Source organism: Mastigoproctus giganteus, chromosome 11 (assembly GCF_048544385.1).
Source record: "Mastigoproctus giganteus isolate SK-2022 chromosome 11, ASM4854438v1, whole genome shotgun sequence".
Lineage (NCBI taxonomy): Eukaryota > Metazoa > Arthropoda > Arachnida > Uropygi > Thelyphonidae > Mastigoproctus > Mastigoproctus giganteus.
The window spans coordinates 56,765,888-56,787,802 of NC_143585.1; the positions used below are offsets into that span (position 1 = coordinate 56,765,888).

The 21,915-nt window shown below is 39.5% G+C and overlaps 1 protein-coding gene across 3 annotated transcripts in view; it reads left to right on the forward strand.

Annotated features, from left to right (window-relative positions):
• Positions 1-21,915, forward strand: part of LOC150078025 (uncharacterized) — a 442,574-nt gene that overhangs the window by 259,725 nt on the left and 160,934 nt on the right. For 2 of the 3 annotated variants that reach the window (XM_090384338.1, XM_090384340.1), the window contains exon 11: positions 11,348-11,456. In XM_090384338.1, coding sequence (XP_090240464.1) covers positions 11,348-11,456 — 109 coding nt within the window. The remainder of the gene's footprint in view (positions 1-11,347; positions 11,457-21,915) is intronic. The other variant, XM_090384339.1, reaches the window with a different exon arrangement.

Genomic DNA, 21,915 nt, shown 5'->3' on the forward strand with positions numbered 1-21,915 from the left:
GCCTAAATGGTTATCATTTTGAAGTAATGAGACTCGTGACAGAGAAGGAAAATGCATGGGATGCATATAAATTATCAGGCGACACAGAAGCCTAAGGCAGATATAATCTAGTCTGTAATGAAGTCACAAAGGAGGTTAGGCAGGCAAAGGCAGATTACAAGAAATCTTTGACAAAGAATGCTAAGAAAAACAGCAAGGATTTCTTTACTTATATAAACTCTAAAAGGAAGGGGCTGAATCTGATTGGTCACTTGATATCGATGGTTCGACTGTTGATGATCCTGCTCAGATAGCAAACAAACTGAATGAGTATTTTGCATCTACATTCACACATGAGGAGTTATTAAGGATTGAAAATGTCAGAAGATTATCAAATTGCAGCAGGGTGCTTAATGATTTTGTAATAACTGAGAGTAAAGTGGAGGAGAAATTGTTGAAGTTAAACATAAGAAAGGCACCCAGGGTGGATGGGATGTATCCAGTTATATTAAAGGAGGCAGCAAAGGAAGTAAGCAAACCCTTAGCCATAATTACGAGAGCATCCTTGGACTCAGGGGAGGTCCCCACGGACTGGAGCTGTGCAAATGTATCCCCAATTCACAAAGGGGGATCGAAGGTTGACACGAATAATTACAGATCAGTTAGTTTAACTTCTGTTCCGGGTAAAATAATGGAGTCACTGGTTAAAGATGCATTGCAGGATCATCTAGACAAGACTGCAGCAATAATTTTATGTGAACCCCAGTTTGGGGTTCACATAAAAAAAAAAAATTAAAAAAAATAATTCAGACAGCATGGGTTTGTTAAGGGAAAGTCTTGTCTGACAAATTTGATTGGTTATTATGATGTGGTTACAAAGGAACTGGATGAAAAAAATTATTTTGATATCATATAATTGGATTTCAGAGAAGCTTTTAACACTATTAAGCATGGAAGACTACTGTACAAATTGGAGCAGAATGGTATTAAAGGTAAATTGCTACAATGGATAAAAGGATGGTTGGGTGGGAAAAGACAGAGGGTGGTAATCAATGGGTGCTGCTCTTCATGGACTAATGTTATTAGTGGAGTCCCACAGGGTTCTGTGTTGGGTCCACTGTTGTTTTGTTTTTTTTATCAATGATATTGAAGGTATATCAGGATTAGTGTTGAAGTTTGCAGATAATACAAAGAATGACAGTAATGGCGGTGTGCTACTGCAACAGGAGCTAGAAAATTTGGGCAGATGGGCTGAGAAGTGGCAACTGTAGTTTAACCTTGACAAATGCAAAGTGCTGCATATGGGTAGAAGTTACCCCAGAGAAACGTACCAACTGTGTGGTACTACACTTAGGGCAGTAGAAAATGAAAAAGACCTGGGAGTAATTAATTAATTGTAATTAATTGTGCAGTCAGATATGAAGTTTTCTGAGCAGTGCAGACAGGCTGCGAGGGCAGGTCATGGGGTTTTGTCAATGTTATATAGGAATTTTGCTAGCAGGGAAAACTAGGTGATTGTCCCTCTCTATAAGGTAATGGTCAGGCCACGCCTTGAGTACTGCGTACATGTCTGGAGGCCTCATTTTAGGAAGAATGTAGATTTGCTTGAGTGTGTACAGAGAAGGGCAACAAGATTGGTGAGGAGAACGAAGGGATCCTCTTATGAAGAGAGGCTTAAGTTCGGCAAATTGCAGTGGCTGGAGACTAGGCACCTGCACGGTAATCTGATTGAGGTGTATAAGGCCTTGAATGGGTTGAGCACGCTGAATTTTGATGGGATTCTTCCACTTGTCCAGATTACAAACCTAAGTGGGCATAAATTCAAATTAAGGAAAGACAGATGTAGAATAGATATGCGGAAATTTGCCTTTAGTCAGCGGGTGGTTAATTTCTGGAACAAACTTCCATCTGTCATTGTGGAAGTTGATAGGTTAAATAAATTTAAGGAGGAACTGGACAAACATTTAGAGGGAATGGTTGTGTGAATTTTTTTGGCTGATGCTGCATAAGCTCATACACTTGCTTTCTTGCATCACATGCCACTACTACTTCCGTTGAGGGACAGCTTCACTTGCTCCACTGTCTTCCTTGAGAGACTTTCTGACTTTTCAAACTGATCTAAGGCCTGAATGCGAGTAACTTAATCCTGTACCACACTCAATGTAGTATGTTTAATATTTTTACTTTTCATGCAGCTATTGAGGTGAACCTGTTTAGCTTTGGCTTTTCCATATACAGCAGACCCCCGTTATAATGCGGTTCCCTTTACCCCGATTCGCTATAATGCTGTTCATATATTATAACCTGTATCTGACTATAATTAATGCTGTCAGAGATCACTATAACGTTCTTTTACAAATTGCATTTTTGACATATTTAATGAAATCGTTTCATTTGATGGAGTCGATAGCTTGAAAATGAATAGCAAAACAGCATTAAAACGTTTCCCACGCCGATTTGCGAAATTTTCCCATGCTCGGTGAAATTTTCTCGCATGCTAATTTAATTGCAGTACAGTGACTTGTTACGTAGTTCCAAGATGAACGTTTTAAAAAATGATCAAGTATATTGTTTGAAATATTTGCGTTATATGGATTTATCCAAAGTCTAGTCATCACTCAGTGCAGTATTAGACATTGTGCGAAATGGACAGTTTACTTGAACGTTGTAATTAATGAAACCAACGCAGTTACATTTTCGAAGAGCGAATAATGACCGACAGAAATGAAAAAGCAACAATGTCTGGGCGCAGTACGAAGATTATAAATGTAAGAAAAAGACTCAATTTGAAAATTAAATTAGACGTTTTGAAGCAAATCGATTCTGGTCAACGACAAGCGGATGTGTGCCATAATTTAGGACTTGCAACACTAACTCTAAGAACAATTATAAAAAAAAAAGAATTAATTTTAGCAGTGGGAAAGATAGCTGGTCCACTAGGACTAGGCCGGCTATTAGGATTGAAATGGAAAGACTTTAATTTTATTGAAGATAATATTCCAATGCAGAATTCAGTTAAGTTAAATATTAAAAAAATAGAGAGAGAGAGAAAGAGATTAGCTAATATGATGAACTGAAGAAAACTCGCCTAATAAAAAAAAAAAAAAAAAAAAAATGTGAAACCATTTAAAACTGGTAAGGGCTGGTTGAATAGATTTAAAATCTAGGGAGAAGCCGCTAGTGCAGATCAAGGAGCCGAAACTTTCAAAAAGAACATGTTAAAATTATTGAAGAGGGTATTATGTGTTATACTTCTCAACAAGTTTTTAACATAGATGAAGCAGGACTTTTGTGGAAATTAATGTCTAAAAGAAGTTTCATATTGAAAGAAGAAAACACATGCCAGGTTTCAAAGTGGCGAAAGATCGGTTGACTTTATTGTTGGGTGGTAACGCTGCGGGGGATTTAAAATTAATATCCCTTTTAGTTTATTTGGAAGAGGGCTAAAGTTCAACCCAAAATCCACACATTTTTCATGATTAAATTCATCAATTAAATTAAATCAATAAAATTCATTAATTTAAAAGGAATTTTAAGTTTACTTTTGATATGTAAGTAGTTACCACATAATTATATACGTATGTAATGCAGAATATTTTATATGTACAAATATTTGAATATTAAATATTTTTACTGACATTTGTGCATCTTTTAACTACCATTTATTATTTGATTAGGAAATATTCTATGGCACCGACCGCAACTCACAAATACATATGTTACCTTATGGGAATGCGGCGCTCGCTTAGCGCGGATTCACTTAGCGCTCTGTTTTTCCGGAACGAATTATCAGCGTTAAGTGGGGGTCACCTGTAGTGGTGGGTGGTAGTTATTGGGAGTGACTTCAGATGGTGTCAATCTTTGCTGCAGCCATTACTTCGACCTCTGAGGTGATAGGTCTGATGAAGCAACTTTTGTGATTTTTTTCCCCCTCACTTGCATTTTTTTTTTTTTTCATGTCAGGATTCAAACTTGTTGAATGTCAATTCTGTGCCATTGTGGTCTGCCATCATAAGCACTGAGCTAATTGTGCCCCCTGTATTATTATTATTATTGTTGTTGTTCTTATATTATTTCTCCCTGATTGAGGGGTTCCACTCCATGACAGGCACTGCTACCAAGTACACAGGGTGGTTGTAATATCTGGTGTTACCATTGGTCGAGGAAATTTCTGACTATCTTACAGGTGTTCAGGATTGCGACTTTCTGGAGTTCCTTATAGGTATTCCCTGGGAGACCTATTGCTGCTAGGCTGCTATGTAGAGTCTTTGGCACCATACCGGTGAATGATACGATGATCGGGATGATCAATACTTCTTGCATATGCCACATCTCCTTGACCTCATGTCTCAGGTTTGTGTACTTCCTAATTTTTTCCTCATGGGTTTTCTGGACATTGCTAGTATTGGGCACCGCTCTGTCAATCAGGTAGGTAACCTTTTCCATCTTGTCCAAAAAGGGTTATGGCCGGTCTGTTGTGCGGGATGGTCTTATCCGTTTTTATGGTGCGGTCCCAGTACAGCTTGTGGGTTCGTCCTTATAGTATGGTACACTTTCTTTGGTCAAGTGGTATTTCCTTGCTAGCTTCTAATGAATTATCCTGGCTACGTGGTCGTGTCTATGAGCGTACTCAGTCTGGGTGATCACCTTGCACCCCGCGGTGATGTGTTGGATAATTTCTGAGGCCACGTGGCATTGTCGACATGTGTCATCTGACATTCCAGGCTCTTTTGTGATGTATTTTCTATAGTACCTGGTCTTGGATGGCCAGCATGAATCCTTTAGTCTTGGGGAAGAGTGTCCCGCTTGTGAGCCATGCATTGGAAGCAATGTTATTGATGTGATCTTGATGGAGGTCATTGTAGTGTCTTCTTTTGCCCATCTTTCTAACTTTGTTTCTTGTACTGTCTGGGCGGGAGGGGGTTTCCTCGCTTAGGTTGAGTTGGGTATACCACTTATCTATCTTCCTTATGGTCTGGTGGAGTGGTGCTATGTTGTTCTTGAAGTAATCCTTCAGGTTAACTATCGCTGTTTTCTGTTGCTCTATCAGGTCCCTGCTGACTTTGAGTGGTGTTGTAGGCTCTTGGTCATCATTGTCCTTGTCTTTCGCATGATATCTTCTAGCTCCATGTTAGTCCAATCTGTGACCCCTTTGGGGTCACAGATTGGACGATCACGGAGCTAGACTAACACGGACTAATATCATGTACGTTAATACTGGAGCTGCATAGGTGTTTATGGCTTTAACTGTGTTCCCTCCATTCAATTTTGCTTTCATCAGGCTTCAGAGTCTCTGATGATATTTTGCGGTCAGGCACTTCTTGATTTCCTTGTGCTCTAACTGCTCAGCCTGCATCATCCATAGGTATTTGTAGGTCTCTCCTGTTATAGCTTCAATCTCTTTACCAGTCAGCAGCTGGAAGTTTCGGCCAACTAATTTTCCCTGGTACAGTGTGTGTGTCTTGCATTTGTCTAGACCAAATTCCATCCTGATGTCCTTGCTGAATTCTTTGGTGATCCGTAGTAGTTGCTGGAGTTGCTGCGTAGAGCTTGATGTCATCCATGTACATCAGGTGGGTGAGGGTGTACAGGTTCTTTTTTCCTTCTTTCAGGTTATATCCATAGTTGCTGCCATTAAGCATGGTGGATAGCGGGTTGAGTGCTAGACAGAACCACAGTGGGCTCAGAGCATCTCGAAAAATTCCTCTTCTAATCGGGATTGGCCTGGTTGTGATATTCTCTATCTTAATTGTGGTGCTCCATTTCGCCATTGTTGCTCCTAGGAAGTTTGTCACTATCTGATTGACGTAGATCTTCAGGGTCTCTATTAGCCAGCTATGAGGTATGGAGTCGAAGGCCTTGCGGTAATCGATGTAGGCCGTGTATAGGTTGCGGTGCTTCTTGTAGGCTTGCTCCATAACTGCGGCACCTATGGTTAATTGCTCCTTGCATCCTTTGCTCCTCCATTTGCATTCTTTCTGCTGTTTGGCCATTATGTTCTGACTCTCTAAGTGTTCTGATATCTCCTTGGTTATTCAGCTGGTCAGGATCTTGTACATCGTTGGGAGGCAGGTGATTGGCCTATATTTCACCGGGTTTATTGTATCTTCGTCTTTAGGCTTCAGATATGTGAATCCGTCAGTGAGAAACTTAGGTATTGTTTCTGGGTTTCTTATCATTCGAATAAACTGCTCTGCTAGTGCTTGTGTGTGTGTGCAGGTGAGCTTCTTGTACTAGTTGTTGTTGTTATTTGGTTTTTAGGAGCATTAGCAACTAAGGCCATATTGCTCCGGGGATACGCGGTGGTCATTCCCTGACCTTTCTGCATCCTCCATATTTGGTGGCTCGCGGGCTTGAACCCCGGTTTAATCAAGAAGCGTGTGCACTGCTGCTCCTGCCCACCTGGCTTTGGAGGCGCCCCCTTGTACCAGTAGTTGTGGATGTTATCAGTTCCTGGATTTGCCAGTTGTGGATGTTCCTGATTGACTGTTTTACTTCTTCTCGAATCTCCCACTCTCTCATCCCTTGTATGTCCTTGGATTTCTTCCATTCTACTTCTATCCAGGGTGCTCTACTGTTATGTCTTACTTCACTGCTCAAGATATTTCCCCAGAACTCCTCCATCGTCTTCTTCTCGTGTTGTCCATTTCCTGCTTTCTCATTTTCACCCAGTTTCCTGTAGAAGGCTCTTAGGTCCTCATCGAAGTTTCGGTTCTTTATTTTCCTCTGGGAGCTCTCTTTGTATCGGTGTAGTCTCGTGCTGAGTGCAAGGAGATTCTGCTTCAGTGTGTCCAGGTGATTCTGCTTCAGTGATTTCTGGTCTCATGTTTTCTGTGGATGCTGTCGCTCTTGAGGATGCTCTTCACCTTTTCAATCAGTTTGTTACTTCTATTACCCTGTTGGTACTGGGTCGGCTGACCTATCTTGACTCAATTCTTCTTCTGCTGAAGTCTTCTTTACCAAGCTGGCAGTTCCTTCTGTTTTTGGTTCTTCTGCTGCTGGTCTCTCGTTTCTTTTCCATTAATCCTAGTAGCTGCTATGGCAGCGCAGTATATGGCTGTGTGGATAGCATCTGGCGTTGCACCATTGTTGTCAAGGTAATGTGGCATTTTTGCCAATTGTGGTGGTCTGTTACTCTCCACTGGATTTTATTTGGCCTCTGCTTAGGTATGACGTGGGGTCCATTCCTTCGAATTCTGTTAGGGCCTTCTTCCACTCGCCTTCTATTCTGGATATCATGACTTTGTCTCTTTCAACTTCAGCTACTCTAGGTTGTATTTCTTCTTGCTGTTCCTCCTCTGGTTCTATGGTATGCTGTTCCTCCTGCGGTTCCATATTGACCATAATCTTTGTGCTTTGTAGTTGATCGCTGACATCCTGCTTGATTTTTTCCAAGATGGCAGGAGCTATTAGGTTCTTCGTGATGATGGTCCTTCTTTGGTCTGCTAATTGCTGTTCGGTGACCTGAATATCTGATTGGTAACTCTCTAGGAAGCTTCCAGGTCAGCTAGTGTATAATCTTGCTACCTCTACTCTGTCAGATAGTGACTGGAGGGAGTCCGAGTAGTGTGTATGCGGGGGGGGGGGACATTGTCAAGGATCTGGGTATATTCTTAGCATGTGTACACCATATCCAAAAATTTCATTACTTCATACAGCATGCCCCCCACCCTCCACACTTTTTTCTTAATATTGAATACACCATGAATTGTCAAACTAAAATTGTAAGCTTATCTGCGAAAATATCTAAACCTCCTAAACACCTCCTAATTCATTTCACAAATATATGTGGTCACAATTCTAATCTCAACAATGTCCATTTCCACTTGCAGTCTGCCAAACCCCATGTACTTTTTCTGACAGAATCTCAGTTATCGGTTGATTCAACTACTGCTCATCTCAGTTGCCCAAATTATTCGCTGTATGATTCCTTTTGCCTCAAAGGTGGTACTTGTGCATATTTCCATTCCGATATTCCCTGTCAGAGACTTGGTAATTTGGAATCTGCTCTTTTCAATATTCTTTGGCTTAAAATCTCTCTACTTCATTGTGTCGAGCTGGGGTCCGAAGCTGGAATGGCACTGCACCGGGACTGGACAAAACTGTCCAATGATGGACTAGTTGAGCCTGGACCAGCGTTACGGCATTTCTCACGAAATGCCCCAGCTGCGCAGCATTCCGGATGGCCCGCTGGCATGGCTGTTTCTGCCACCAACTAACAGCCAACTCAGAACTGGCATGGACCAGGGGAATCCGACTGAATAAGGAATATTGGAACAAACATGTGCACAAGTACCACCTTTGTTATTGTTGTTATTGTTATTTGGTTTTTAGGAGCATCAGCAACTAAGGCCATATTGCTCCGGGGATATGCGGTGGTCATTCCCTGACCTTTCCGCATCCTCCGTATTTGGTGGTGACTGGCTCGAACCCCGGTCTAATCAAGAAGCGTGTGTTACGCACTGCTGCTTTTTCCCACCTGGATACGGAGGCACCTCTTCAGCTTGTGACCTAACCATTGCGTAATACAATTGGATAGTCATCTGTCTCTTCTGGAAAGGTTCTTATATTTCATTGGCAAAACTCCATGAGCTGTCATAGCACCCTGCACTGCTAAGAGACTTCATGTTCAGGGGCTGACATCTGGTGTGTATGGGCTTGGCATACCCAGGGTCCTGAGCTGGATATCATCATTCTTCTCTTTCTTGGTGAATCCCTTCTACTTCTGACTCTCTCTCTCTCTCTCTCTCTCTCTCTCTCTCTCTCTCTCTCAGGGTAATTCAAAATTTTTTTTTTTTGGCTGGTGCAACGTAAGCCTCAGGCTTCCTTGCACCATATACTTAATATAATAATAATAATGTCAGACTGCAATTATCCCAAGTAATTGTACAAGGAATAATTTAACTTGAAGCTTCCCTATACCTATTCGTGTAGGCCTGAACAATGTAGTAGGTCTACACTATGCAGCATATACCATAAGCAAGAGCTTATATTATATGCTGCATGTCGTATATTTTGTATTGTATTGTTATACTACATTATGTATTGTATTGTTATACTACATTACGTATTGTATTGTTAAACTACATTACATAGGAAAATTGTGTAAGCAATATATTATATATTATTAAAGCCATTTTTAAATATGTTTGTTTACGCTTACTCAAGTTTGTATTTTCAAAAAAAATTATAATATAATATAATACACCAATGAGCCAAAACATTATGACCAGCGATTGTTATGCAAATCGAAGCAACTGCAGGTGAACTATGGCACGTGCATGGGTTGAGACATGGTATATAAAACACCTGATAGTGAGCTCCGTTAATCAGTGTTACTCTTGTTCTTCAGATGGGAAAGGCAGCAGACTTAAGCAAGTTTGACAAAGGCCAAATTGTAATGACCAGACAACTGGGTCAGAGCATATCCAAAATGGCACGGCTGGTGGGGTGTTCATGTTCAGCCGTGGTTAGTACCTACTGAAATTGGTCCGAGGAGGGGGAACCCATGAACCGCCGGCGAGGTGTTGGACGACCACAGTTCATCGATGCTTGAGGTGAGCGAAGGCTCTCCTGCATGGTACGTGGCAACGGAAGGGCGAGTGTGGCACAACTAGCCGCTAATTGGAATGCTGGTGATGGGAGTAATGTGTCACAACATACAATACATCGAATCCTGCTGAAAATGGGGCTGCGTAGCCACAGGCCACTCCGAGTGCCCATGCTAATCACAGTTCACCGGTGACAGCGCCTACACACAAGCATTGAAACTGGACCTTGAGTGATTGGAAGAAGGTTGTCTAGTCTGATGAATCATGTTTCCTGTTGCACCACGTGGACGACCGGGTATGTGTGCATCGTTTACCTGGGGAAGTGATGGTGCCTGTATGCACCGTGGGACGAAAACAAGCCGGTAGCAGCAGTGTCATGCTTTGGGCGATGCTCTGCTGGGATATCTTGGGTCCAGTTATCCATGTGCTGGGCACTCTGATGTCTACCACCTACCTAAACATCCTTGCATCAATGGTCTTCCCCTCTGGCGGTGCTGTCTTTCAGCAGGATAATGCACCATGCCACACCGCCTGGATTGTTTGCGACTGGTTTGCAGAACATGAGGAAGACTACCAGATATTGCCCCGGCCTCCAAATTCTCTAGAGATCAATCCCATTGAGCATCTGTGGTTTGTGTTGGAAACAGCAACTCCAATCTGCGGCGTCTCAACCAAGGAGCTTACAGGAATTAAAGGATCTGCTGGTTACGTGTTGGTACCAGATACCACAAGACACATTTAGAAACCTTGTAGCATCCATGCCTCGCTGGGTATGAACTGTTTTGGCTGCATGTGGAGGACCAACATCGTATTAGGTAGGTGGTCATAATGTTTTAGCTCATCGGTTATAATAATATAATATAATTAGTGTAGTGTAGTGTGGTACAGTGCAGTACAGTATTATAAACTCAGTTCCTTATCAGTCCTTGATAGGGAATTGAGTTTTGATAAGGAGTTAAGTTTATGATATTAACCAAAATTTAATTTAATTTTTATTTTAAATTCCATAGCTGAATGAGACATGATTGTTTTTGGCCAATCCATCAGAGTTTCAAAAGTTGGCCACTGAGTATTAGGCTATATTGGTAGATTGTAGTAAGTGTTTTAACAATTTTAATTAATGGGTTATACAATTTGTCACATGGATGAAGAAATTTGTTGTGTTGAATTATAGGAGATTGAATATAAGTATGAACATTGATGTTTTTCTTATTTTTTAATTCTTTATGATTGTTATTCATATATTAAATGCACATTAAAAAGAAACAAACAAAGCAATGATAATTATGAATATAAATGAAGGAGAATGCTTATTACTAAGAATAAATTTTATGTTTCAAATAAATTAATTACTGAACACTGAAATTCAATTTTTTTTTTACAAAATAAACTATGTAAAAATTTATGAAAAAATGCTGCATTTACCTATGTTTGAATTACTGTTTACAATCTAATAGCCAACCTTCTTAGTAGAATACTGTGAATTGCTTACCTATTTTATTTTACTGCACTTAAGATTTTGCAAGAAAATTTGCAGAGATAGCTGATTGTCAGAAAAGTTGTTATTTTAATTACTGGGTATATTTAAATAGAAAAATATTCTTAATTTTAACATAAAATATGCCAATAAATGCATAGTACTATGACATGTCTATCAATATATTTGCAATGAGTGTTTACTTAAGAGTGAAAAGAATAAATTGAACTGTGCTTTATCTGTTTTCTATTCAAAAAAAAGATAATGCAAGTAATCCATACATACATGCTCTACATCTAAGTTATTGAAATTTTCTTTCAAAATCTTGTAAAATTTTCAGGTGCAACAGGTTATTTAAACAGTTGGGAATGGATGACTTTCAGAGGATTAACATTGAGGTAATAGGCTCAGAGCAGTGTTATGGAGACAGCTCTAAACTCAAAGATATGGTATTGTACCCAATATTCTGTTTTAATTAAAATTTAATTTCCTAACTTGCTAGTTATTTGCTGGATGTATTGCCTTTGTGGAAGTTACTTCCCATTAAAGAAATACTTTCAAAACTTGTGTTTCATCTAATTTCTGTACTATATTTATTAACCAGGAATACTTTTTGTTAAAAATATTTTATATTTTTTAATAGCAGAAAGAACTTACTTCACTTACTTTTTTAAATATACTACTTAATTAATTTCAAATTAAATCATGTCCCCTTCCCTCAGTTTAAAACACTGAATGAGCACCTTATCATCATGAAGTTCAGAATATAGAATGCAATACTTAATACCTAATGAGATGCTAAAATCCCTAAAAGATAAGTTAAAATTTAAACTTTTTCTATGTAGCCCAAGACTGTATATGATTTTTTGACTTGGTGTCACTTTCATGGACTAGCTAAACTTAAAGTTTAGCCAGTCCACGTCCATGAAAATTATGCCAAGTTGAAAAGTCATGTCTGGTTTTGGGCTGGGTGGTAAAATTTTAAATTTTGACTTGCTTTTAGTATCCTTGTTTGGTATTAGTACTGTATTCCAGATGCTAAAGTTTATGACAAATAGAGTGCCCATTTGTAGCTGTACACACCATTATTTTATTAACCTCAAATTATTGTTTAAAACTTATCATCAAATTTTATCAACCCCAAATTATTGTTGGATGAACTTGAGTGTTTAAAGAAAAGGGTCATTGTTCTTTGAGAAATTCAGGGTAAATGATATTGTTGTTCATATTGGTACTAAACAGAAAGCATGAGCATTCTGAGGCTATTTAATATGCACAAGGTGATGGTTAAGAGAAAGCCACAAGCCGCAGGTTAGGCTGAATTTGAAAAGTGTCTAGAATTTTAAAAGTTTTGATGAGAGGGAGTTTATGATGACAGCTTTGTCAACCATCTCAGTCTTGAGAGAGAGAGAGAGAGAGAGAGAGAGAGAGACAGAGAGAGAGAGAGAGAGAGAGAGAGAGAGAGATTATGCAAAGTTAGTGGATATAATTTTTCTCAGCACAGCCAGTGCAGACAGGAGTGTTTTGAGTCATCATCTGAGATTATTTCTATTAAGAGATAGCTACAATTTAAATCAGTATTGCACTGCAATAATTACCTTTATAAAGAACTTATACCAGTCTCTTCATTGCATGCACAAATCCTCTCAATAGTCAGGATGTCTAGGCATTTAAGAGATACAGAACACAAACTGTGGCATACATTAGCATTAGTAGAAGCATATGATTCAAGAAAGCAAGCTTCTGCAGCATCAGCCAAAAAAAAAAAACACTTCCATTTCACTCCTCTGTTCGTTCGAAATACCTGTCCAGCTGAGCCTTTAATTTATTTAGGCTATCATCTTCCACAACAATAGATGGAAGTCTGTTCCACCAACCAACTACCCGCTGGCTAAAGGCAAATTTCCACACATCTATCCTACATCTGTCTTTCCTCAACCTGAATTTATGCCGTCTCAGGTGATTATTCTGAGCAAGAGAAAGAATCCCATCGGCATTGAGCATTCTCAAACCATTTAGGCTTTATACATCTCTATCAGATCACCTCGCCAGTGCCTCATCTCCAGACACTGTAATTTGCAAAACTTAAGCCTTTCTTCATAAGACAACCCTTTGTTCCATTCACTAATCTTGTTGCCGTTCTCTGTACTCATTCTAGCAGTTGAAATGAGGCCTCCAGACCTGTATACAGTACTCAAGGTTTGGTCTGACCATTGTCTTATACAAGGGAATAATCACCTCCTTATCCGTGCTAGAAAAATTCCTGTATATCATTGACAAGACACCATGAGCTACTCTTGCAGCCGGTCTTTACTCCTCAGAGAACTTCATATCTGCCTGCACAATTACCTCCAGGTCCTTTTCATTCTCTACCACTGTCAGTGTAGTACCACAGAGTTGATACGTTGCTCTGGGATTGCTGTTTCCCATATGTAGTACTTTACATTTGTCAAGGTTAAACTTCATTTGCCACCTCTCAGCCCATCTGCTCAACCTTTCCAGATCCTGTTGCAGCAGCATAGCATCAGTAGTGTCCTTAACAACCCTGCCAACCTTTGTATCGTTATCGTCTGCAAACTTGGACATTATGATTGATATACCATCATCAATATCATTTATAAATACAGAAAACAATAATGGATCCAATACTGAACCCCCAGGGACTCCACTAATAACATTAGTCCACGATGAGCAGTGTCCATTGATTACCACTCTCTGTCTTCTCCCCCTCAACCATCCCTTTATCCATAGCAGCAATTTGCCTCCAATGCCACACTGCTCCAATTTGTGCAGCAGTCTTCCATGTGCAACAGTATCAAAAGCCTTTCTAAGATCCAAATATATAATATCAAAGTTATTCCCTGAATCCAGTTCTTTTGTGACTGCATCATAGTATCCAATCAAATTGTCCTGGCAAGACTTTCCCTTAACAAAACCATGCTGTGTCCGAGCTATAACTGAATTCTTGTCTAGATGATCCTGCAGTGCTTCTTTAACCAGTGCCTCCATTAATTTTCCTGGAACAGAAGTTAAACTCATAGGTCTATAATTACTTTTGTCAGCCTTTGATCCTCCTTTGTGAATTGGGGTCACATTTGCACATCTCCAGTCTATGGGTACATCACATCCCCTGAGTCCAAAGAAGCTCTCATAATTATGGCTAAGCGTTTGCTTACTTCCTCTGCTGCCTCCTTTAATATAACTGGATAGATCCCATCTACTCTGAGTGTATGTTTATCTTCAACAATTTCTCCTCCACTTTCCTCTCAGTTATTCCCTTTGTATCATCTAGCTCACTGCCAGTGTTTACTTCATTTATGGTATTCCCCTTCCTGAATAACTGCTCATGTGTGAATGTAGATGCAAAATACTCGTTTAGTTTGTTAGCCATCTCAGCAGGATCCTCAACTGTTGAGGATCCTGCTCAGGTGGACCAATCTGATTCATCCCTCTCCTTCTAGAGTTTACATAGGTAAAGAACTCTTTTCTGTTTTTCTTTGCATCCTTTGCCAAGGATTTCTCATAATCTGCCTTTGCCTGCCTAATCTCCTTTGTGACTTGGTTGCAGACCAGCTTATATCTATCATAGGCTTCCATGTCACCCATTAATTTATATGTATCCCATGCATTTTTCTTCTCTGCCATATGTCTCATTAGTTAATCTGACATCCATTTAGGCCTAAACCTTGAACATTACTTGCTTATACACTGACCTGACTTATTTATAAATACACCAATGCTAGGAATGTAGTAAATAAATGAGAGTGAAGTATTGATTAGGTCATCAAATGCCGAAATTAAAGCATCTGATAACTTAACTAATAACAAATATGTTTTACTCTGATATTTCACTGAGTTGCATAATTTGAGTATGGTGATTATAATGCTTACAGAAAGGACAGACATGATAGGGAGTGGGGATGCTTTTGGTTAGGAAGCAGACTCTAAAACAGTACAACCAGTAGAGGCAGATTAACGTTGTAATATCGTGTCAGTTTGTTGTGACAAACATTGAAAAAATAGTAATGGGAGTTTATTTTAAACCAAATGGCTGTGATGAGTATGACGAACTACTATACAGATAAATAGAGTAGGTTGGCAAATTATAATATCTTATCATGAGAGACTTGAACTTTACAGATATCAATTGAAACTCATCAGATGACAGATTGTGCAATAACAAAACATTTCTCAATTTTTTTGGATGACTGTTTCCTACACCAACATATTAAAGAGGCAATGAGTGAAATCAATATCATTGATCTGGTTATCACCCATGATTCATCAAGTATTAAGGATCTTCAAGGAAAGGATCATCAATACACTATGATCACTGTAACCTAAAGGTGACAGCGATCATAGTGTATAGATGTTGGATTTAAAAGGTAATCATATAATTTTATACCAAGTAAGAGAAAGTGCTCAAGATTTAGACCAAAATATATATCAGACGAACCAAGGAGCTGATGGCAGAGAAGAAAAATGCATGGAAGAAAAATGCATTCTGCAAAAGTACAAACTAATGTGTAATCAACTTACTCAGGGGTTAGGCAGTCTGTGACGAGAGTATATTGAACTAAGGCATATAAGTCTTTAGCTAAGAGAGCAAAGTAAAACAGAAAAGAATTCTCTTCATATTTTAACACTAGACAGAAAGGAAGAATTACATAGATCCACTAGATATGCATGGTATAACTACTGACGCTTCTATACAGATTGCTGAAAAAAGTGAATAAATATTTTGCCTCTACATTCACACAAGAAGAGGTTTTTAGAAAAGTGGTTAGCAGAAATCTATCTAATACTGATTGGGGGTTAAATGATTTCATAAGAACAGAAAGTAAGGAGGAAGAGAAATTGTGGTAATTAAAAGTAAACAAATCACCTGGGTATGGAGGGATACATGGACTAATAGATTAACAGAAGCTGCTAGCAGAGGTGAAAGTGATTCTTGCACTGCTTCTATTGGAATGAGTAGCAGCCTGGAAAACAAGGTGTGGGGAATTTCATAGACTGCTGGAAGTCATCGCAGAACAAGTAAATACATGGGCTATGTTAGGGTAGCTAAGAATAAGAACAGGCACATGTATACTTGTGTGTAAACCAATGCTAGGAGTTTGGTAAAGAAATTTGAATAAGTTGAGGTGTTGGTCAGAACATCAAAAGGCAGATATTGTTGGGATATCAGAGAGACATATTGCCACACAGATATAAGGAATGCAGAAGTGGAATTTGGGGAGTAGAATGTGTACAGAACAGATAGGAAGGCAGGTGGGATTATGTTATTTGTTAAGAAACACATAAAATATAAAGGAAGTGCAGCAATTTGATATGAGTGGATAGTGCAGCGTTGAGTTAGTTTGGTGTGACATAAACACTGTCAAAGCATGAATTAACAGATAAGGAACCACTAGGTGGCAGTGATCACATTGTGCTGATGTGGGATTTACTCAAAGGTTAAGTACCATTGGAGGTAAAGGGTAGTGTTTTTGCTTTTGTAAAGGTGACTGCAGTAGTCTGAGACAGTTTTAAATTCTATACAGTGGGACCAACTGTTATGTTACCAACAGCAAATTCTAAATTGGAAGCATTCAAAGAATTAATCTTGGAAGCTACTAGGTTTTCACACCAACTAAGAAATTTTGCTCAAGGTTTAGGCCTAAATGGATGTCAAATGAACTAATGAGACATGTGGCAGAGAAGAAAAATGCATGGGATACATATAAATTAACAGGTGACACAGAAGCCTATGGTAGATATAAGCTGGTCTGTAATCAAGTAACAAAGGATGTTAGGTAGGCAGAGGCAGATTACGAGAAATCTTTGGCGAAGGGTGCAAAGAAAACAGCAGAGAGTTCTTTAATTATACAAACTCTAGAAGGAAAAGGATGAATCGGATTGGTCCACTTGATATCAATGGTTCAACTGTTGACGATCCTGTTCTGATAGTTAACAAAACTGAATGAGTATTTTGCATCTACATTTACACATAAGGAGTTATTCGGGAAGGGGGGATGACAGAGGTGTATTAAACTCTGCAATGAGCTAAATGATTTTGTAACAACTCAGAGCAAAGTAGAGCAGAAACTGTTGAAGATAAACATAAAAAAGGCATCTGCGGTGGTTGGAATCTATTCAGTTATATTAAAGGATGCAGCAAAGGAATAAGAAAATCCTTAGCCATAATTATGAGAGCTTCCTTGGACTCAAGGGAGTTTCTTGCAGACTGGAGATTTGTAAATGTGACCCCAATTCACAAAGGAGGAACAAAGGGTGACACAAGTAATTACAGACATGTTAGTTGCCGTCTCCCAAGCCAGGTGGGCAGAAGCAGCAGTGCGTAGCACACGATTAGACTGGGATTTGAGCCCGTGACCGCCAAATACGGAGGATGCGGAAAGGTCAGGGAATGACCACAGCATATCCCCAGAGCAATATGGCCTTAGTTTCTAATGCTCCTAAAAACCAAATAACAACAACATGTTAGTTTAACTTCTATTCTGGGAAAATTATTGGAGACACTGGTTAAAGAAGCACTGCATGATCAACTAGACAAGCCTTTAGTTATAGTTCAGATGCAGTATGGTTTGTTAAGAGGAAGTCTTGTCTGATCAATTTGATTGGTTACTATGATGAGGTCACAAAGGAACTGGATGCAAAGAATAATTTTGATTTCATATACTTGGATATTAGGAAGGCTGTTGATAACCCCAGAGGCTCACATCTGGTGAGTATGGGCTTGGCACACCCAGAATCCTGAGCTGGATATCATCATTCTTCTCTTTCTTGGTGATTCCCTTCTACTTCTCTCTGTCTCTCTCTCTCTCTCTCTCTCTCTCTCTCTCTCTCAGGGTAACTTGGGAATTTTTTTTTATTTTTTTTTTGGCTGGTGCAGCATAAGCCTCAGGCTTCCTTGCACCATATAGCTAATAATAATAATAATACTGTTGCACATGGAAGACTGCTGAACAAATTGGAGCAGTGTAGCATTTGGGGCAAATTGCTACTATGGATAATGAGTTGGTTTAGTGGGGGAAGACAGAGAGTGGTAATCAATGGACACTGCTCTTCATGGACTAATGCTATTAGAAGAGTCCCACTGGGGTTCAGTGTTGTTTTCTGTATTTATTAATGATATTGATGAAGGTATATCAGGCTTAGTGTCTAAGTTTGCCGATGATACGAAGGTTGGTAGGGTTGTTAATGACACTAATGACAGTATGCTACTGCAACAGGATCTAGAAAAGTTGAGCAGATGGGCTGAGGGTGGCAACTGAAGTTTACCATTGACAAAAGTAAAGTAGTGCATATGGGTAGCAGTAACCCCAGAGTAACGTATCAAAGGACCTGGTTTTTTTTTTTTTTTTTGTTAGTTGTTGTCGCATCGGCTTCTGTGGCCATAATGCACCTCCCAAATTTTTTGCATTTTTTACTCTGATCCAAGCCAGAGGTGGGATTCAAACCTGCGACCTTTGGGTTGCCAGGCAGGCACTTTACCCACCTGTCTAGCCCGTTCGACGACCTTGGGGTAATTATGCTTTCAGGTATGAAGTTTTCTGAGCAGCGAAGATGGTCTGCAAGATGGTCTTATGGTGTCTTGTCAATGATAAACAGGAATTTTTTTTTACAGGGATAAGGAAGCGATTATTATCGCCTTGTATAAGGCAGTGGTCAGGCCACACCTTGAGTACTGTATACAGGTCTGGAGGCCTCATTTAGAAAGGATGTAGAGCTGCTGGAATGAGTTCAGAGAAGGGCAACAAGATTAGTGAATCGAACAAAGGTTTGCCCTTATGAAGAAAGGCATTTACCCCTGGGGATCACATCTTATTATTATATTATTATATTAGCAAATTATTATTATTATTATCTGGAGACTAGGCACCTGCGAGGTGATCTGATTGAGATGTATAAGGCCTTGAATGGTTTGAGCAAGCTCAATGCTGATGGGATTCTTCCTCTTGCCCAGATTAAACACCTGACAGGACTTAAATTTAAATTGAGGAAAGACAGTTGTTAGAATAGATGTGTGGCCTGGAGGGCAGGGTGCTGGGGATTTTGGGGCTTGCTGTGAATCATCGTGGAACAAGTGAATATACAGGCTGTGTTAGGGTAGCTGAGAGTAAGAACAGGTGCATGTATGCTTGCATCTATACCAGTGCTACAAGCATGGTAAATAAATTTGGTGACTTTGAAGTGCTAGTCCAGTCATCAAATGCAAACATTGCGGGGATATCAGACTAATGGTATCGCACTGATATAAGGGATGCATAATTTAAATATAGGAAGTGCAAAGTGTACAGAAAGAACACTCAGGATAGCAGAGGAAGTTATGATCTTAGTTAAGAAGCACGTAAAATCTACAGCAGTGCACCCAGTTGACATTAGTGGCCAGTACAGTGTTCAGCCACTTTGGTGTGATGTTAGCACTGGGAAAGCAAAAATGAGAGTTGGGGTATGTTATAGGTCTAATAACTCTGATGAGTACATTGTACAACTGGACAGAGAAATAGAATCCACTATTAAATTAGAATGTTTTATAATGTAGAATTTTCAATTTTCAGATACTTAGTGGAATTTATGGCTTGGTCATTGAAACAAGAGGAAAATTTTGTGGATTTGTTGGATGACACTTTTATACAGCAGCATGTTAAAGATGCAATGAGTGAGAGTAATACCCTCGATCTGATTATTAACAATGATTATTCATGCATTAAGAATCTGCAAATAAAAAAACCACTAGGTGGCAGTGATCACAATGTACTGATGTGTTAAAGCTGTAACTACCATCAAGGTAGAGGGAAAGGTTTCTGCTTTCGTAAAGGTAACTACAGTTGTCTCAGACAGTTTTTAAATTCTATACAGCTGATGATGTTACCTCATCAGCTGTAGCATCATCAAATTCTAAATGGGAAACATTCAAGGAATTAACATAGAAGTTACTAGGCCTTTCATACCAAATAAGAAATACTCTTCAAGATATAGGCCTAAATGAATGTCAGATAAACTGATGAAACTTGTGACAGAAAAGAAAAATGAATGGGATGCATATAAATAATCGGCTGACACAGAAGCCTATGGTAGATATAAACTGCGGAGGGTTGATTCAGCCTTTTGATAACGATTTTGACAGTCCTTTAAAACTACAAAATTCTGTGCTGCCACCACCACCGGTTGTGTTCTATTTGTTTTCCCTTCTCATGTACTATCGCATGGCATAACAATTTCTATTGAAGTAAAGCCCGCTGCAAAACTGCCAAGTCGATCTTGTCCCATTCCTACTGGCAGACTTTCCACAAACCTTCAACAGCTCTAGGGCGGCGGTTTACGAGAGCTCTTTTCAAAAGTCCGAATGTGCAAAAATCCATGACTTTCATCAAGTGATTTAACAGGTATATCTTCAAACGGGATCAAACGAATACCTGTCACCACTTCCATTCTCCGCAAGAAAGCATGGGTGGAATGGGACTGTGGCTGGACACTGTATCCTGGCACACCCAGACCTTTTCAGCGTCAGAACCGTGCAATGTGTGTATTTCACTTTCAAACAACGGCTGTAGAACTTCAGTCTGGTAATACACTGAGTTGACTTTCTCTTTTTTAGTGGCTCTACCAACTCAAATTCATTGTTATAACAAAAACCGGCTACAACCATAAAACCTCAGCCAAAACTTTCCTTGCACTGATGCTCCCATGTTGGAAAGGCCTTGTCACCCTTTGGACTGTAATAAATTGCTTGAATTTTGTTGCAGTAGGAGAGGTATACCCACGCTTCGTCCAATGTTACTATGAATTTCCACCTTTCAGCTGCCAGATATTTTTCATAGAGTTTTCGAGCATTGACCCACTGCTCTGCAATGTGCCTTGCTCCTAGGTGGTGTACGAGGGCCTTGTGCTTCTTCTCCAGTTGCAAATTTTTGTTGATTATGCAACAAATGGTTGACTGGGATGTTCCCACACGTGACACTATAGCTCTTTGGGTTGTGGGATTTTCACTGACAACGAGCGACTGCACTTTTCATACTGCCTCCTTCATTCGAGTTGAAGCAGGTTGCGGTTTCTTCGGTGTTTTCTGCTCACTTGCAGCAGCTTTGCGGAATTTTCTTTTGCCATTCAAAACCTTATGGATACTGAACTTTGATACACTAAAATTTTTCGACTTGCACCTATCAATAATTTTCGCATAACTGTACCCTTCTTCGGAAAGTGCGGTTATGTAACCTTCCAACCATGAGTCCAATTTCTGAGGTATGTCGACATTAAAACAACTTCTACAAGTAAACAAGCCCTAATACACCTGTTCATAAGGTTTGGGACTGTGCCTGCAGGAAAAAACAATTTACATTCCTGCCATATGTCACAAGCAGGATTAATGTCAAAATCATTATCAAAAGGCTGAATCAACCCTCTGTAATCTCTAATCAAGTCATGAAAGAGGCCAGGTAAGCAAATGCAGATTACAAGAAATCTTTGGTGAAGGGTGCAAAGAAAAACAATAAAGACTTTTTTACTTATGTAAACTCTAGAAGGAAGGGGATGAATCAGAGTTTTGTACACTTGATATCAATGGTTTGACTGTTTATAATCTTGCTCAGGTTGCTGACAAACTGAATGAGTATTTTGGCGTCTACATTTACACATGATGAATTGTGTTGGGAAGGGGATGCCAGAAGTTTATCAAATTCTAACGGACAGCTAAATTATTTTGTAATAACTGAAAGAAAAGCGGAAGAGAAATTGCTGAAGTTAAACATAAGAAAGGCACCTAAGATGGATCGGATCTATCCAATTATATTAAGGGAGGTGACAAAGGAAGTAAGCAAGCCCTTATCCATAATTATGAAAGCATCCTTGGATTCAGGGTAGGTCCCTATGGACTGTGTGAATTATTCCCAATTCACAAAGGTG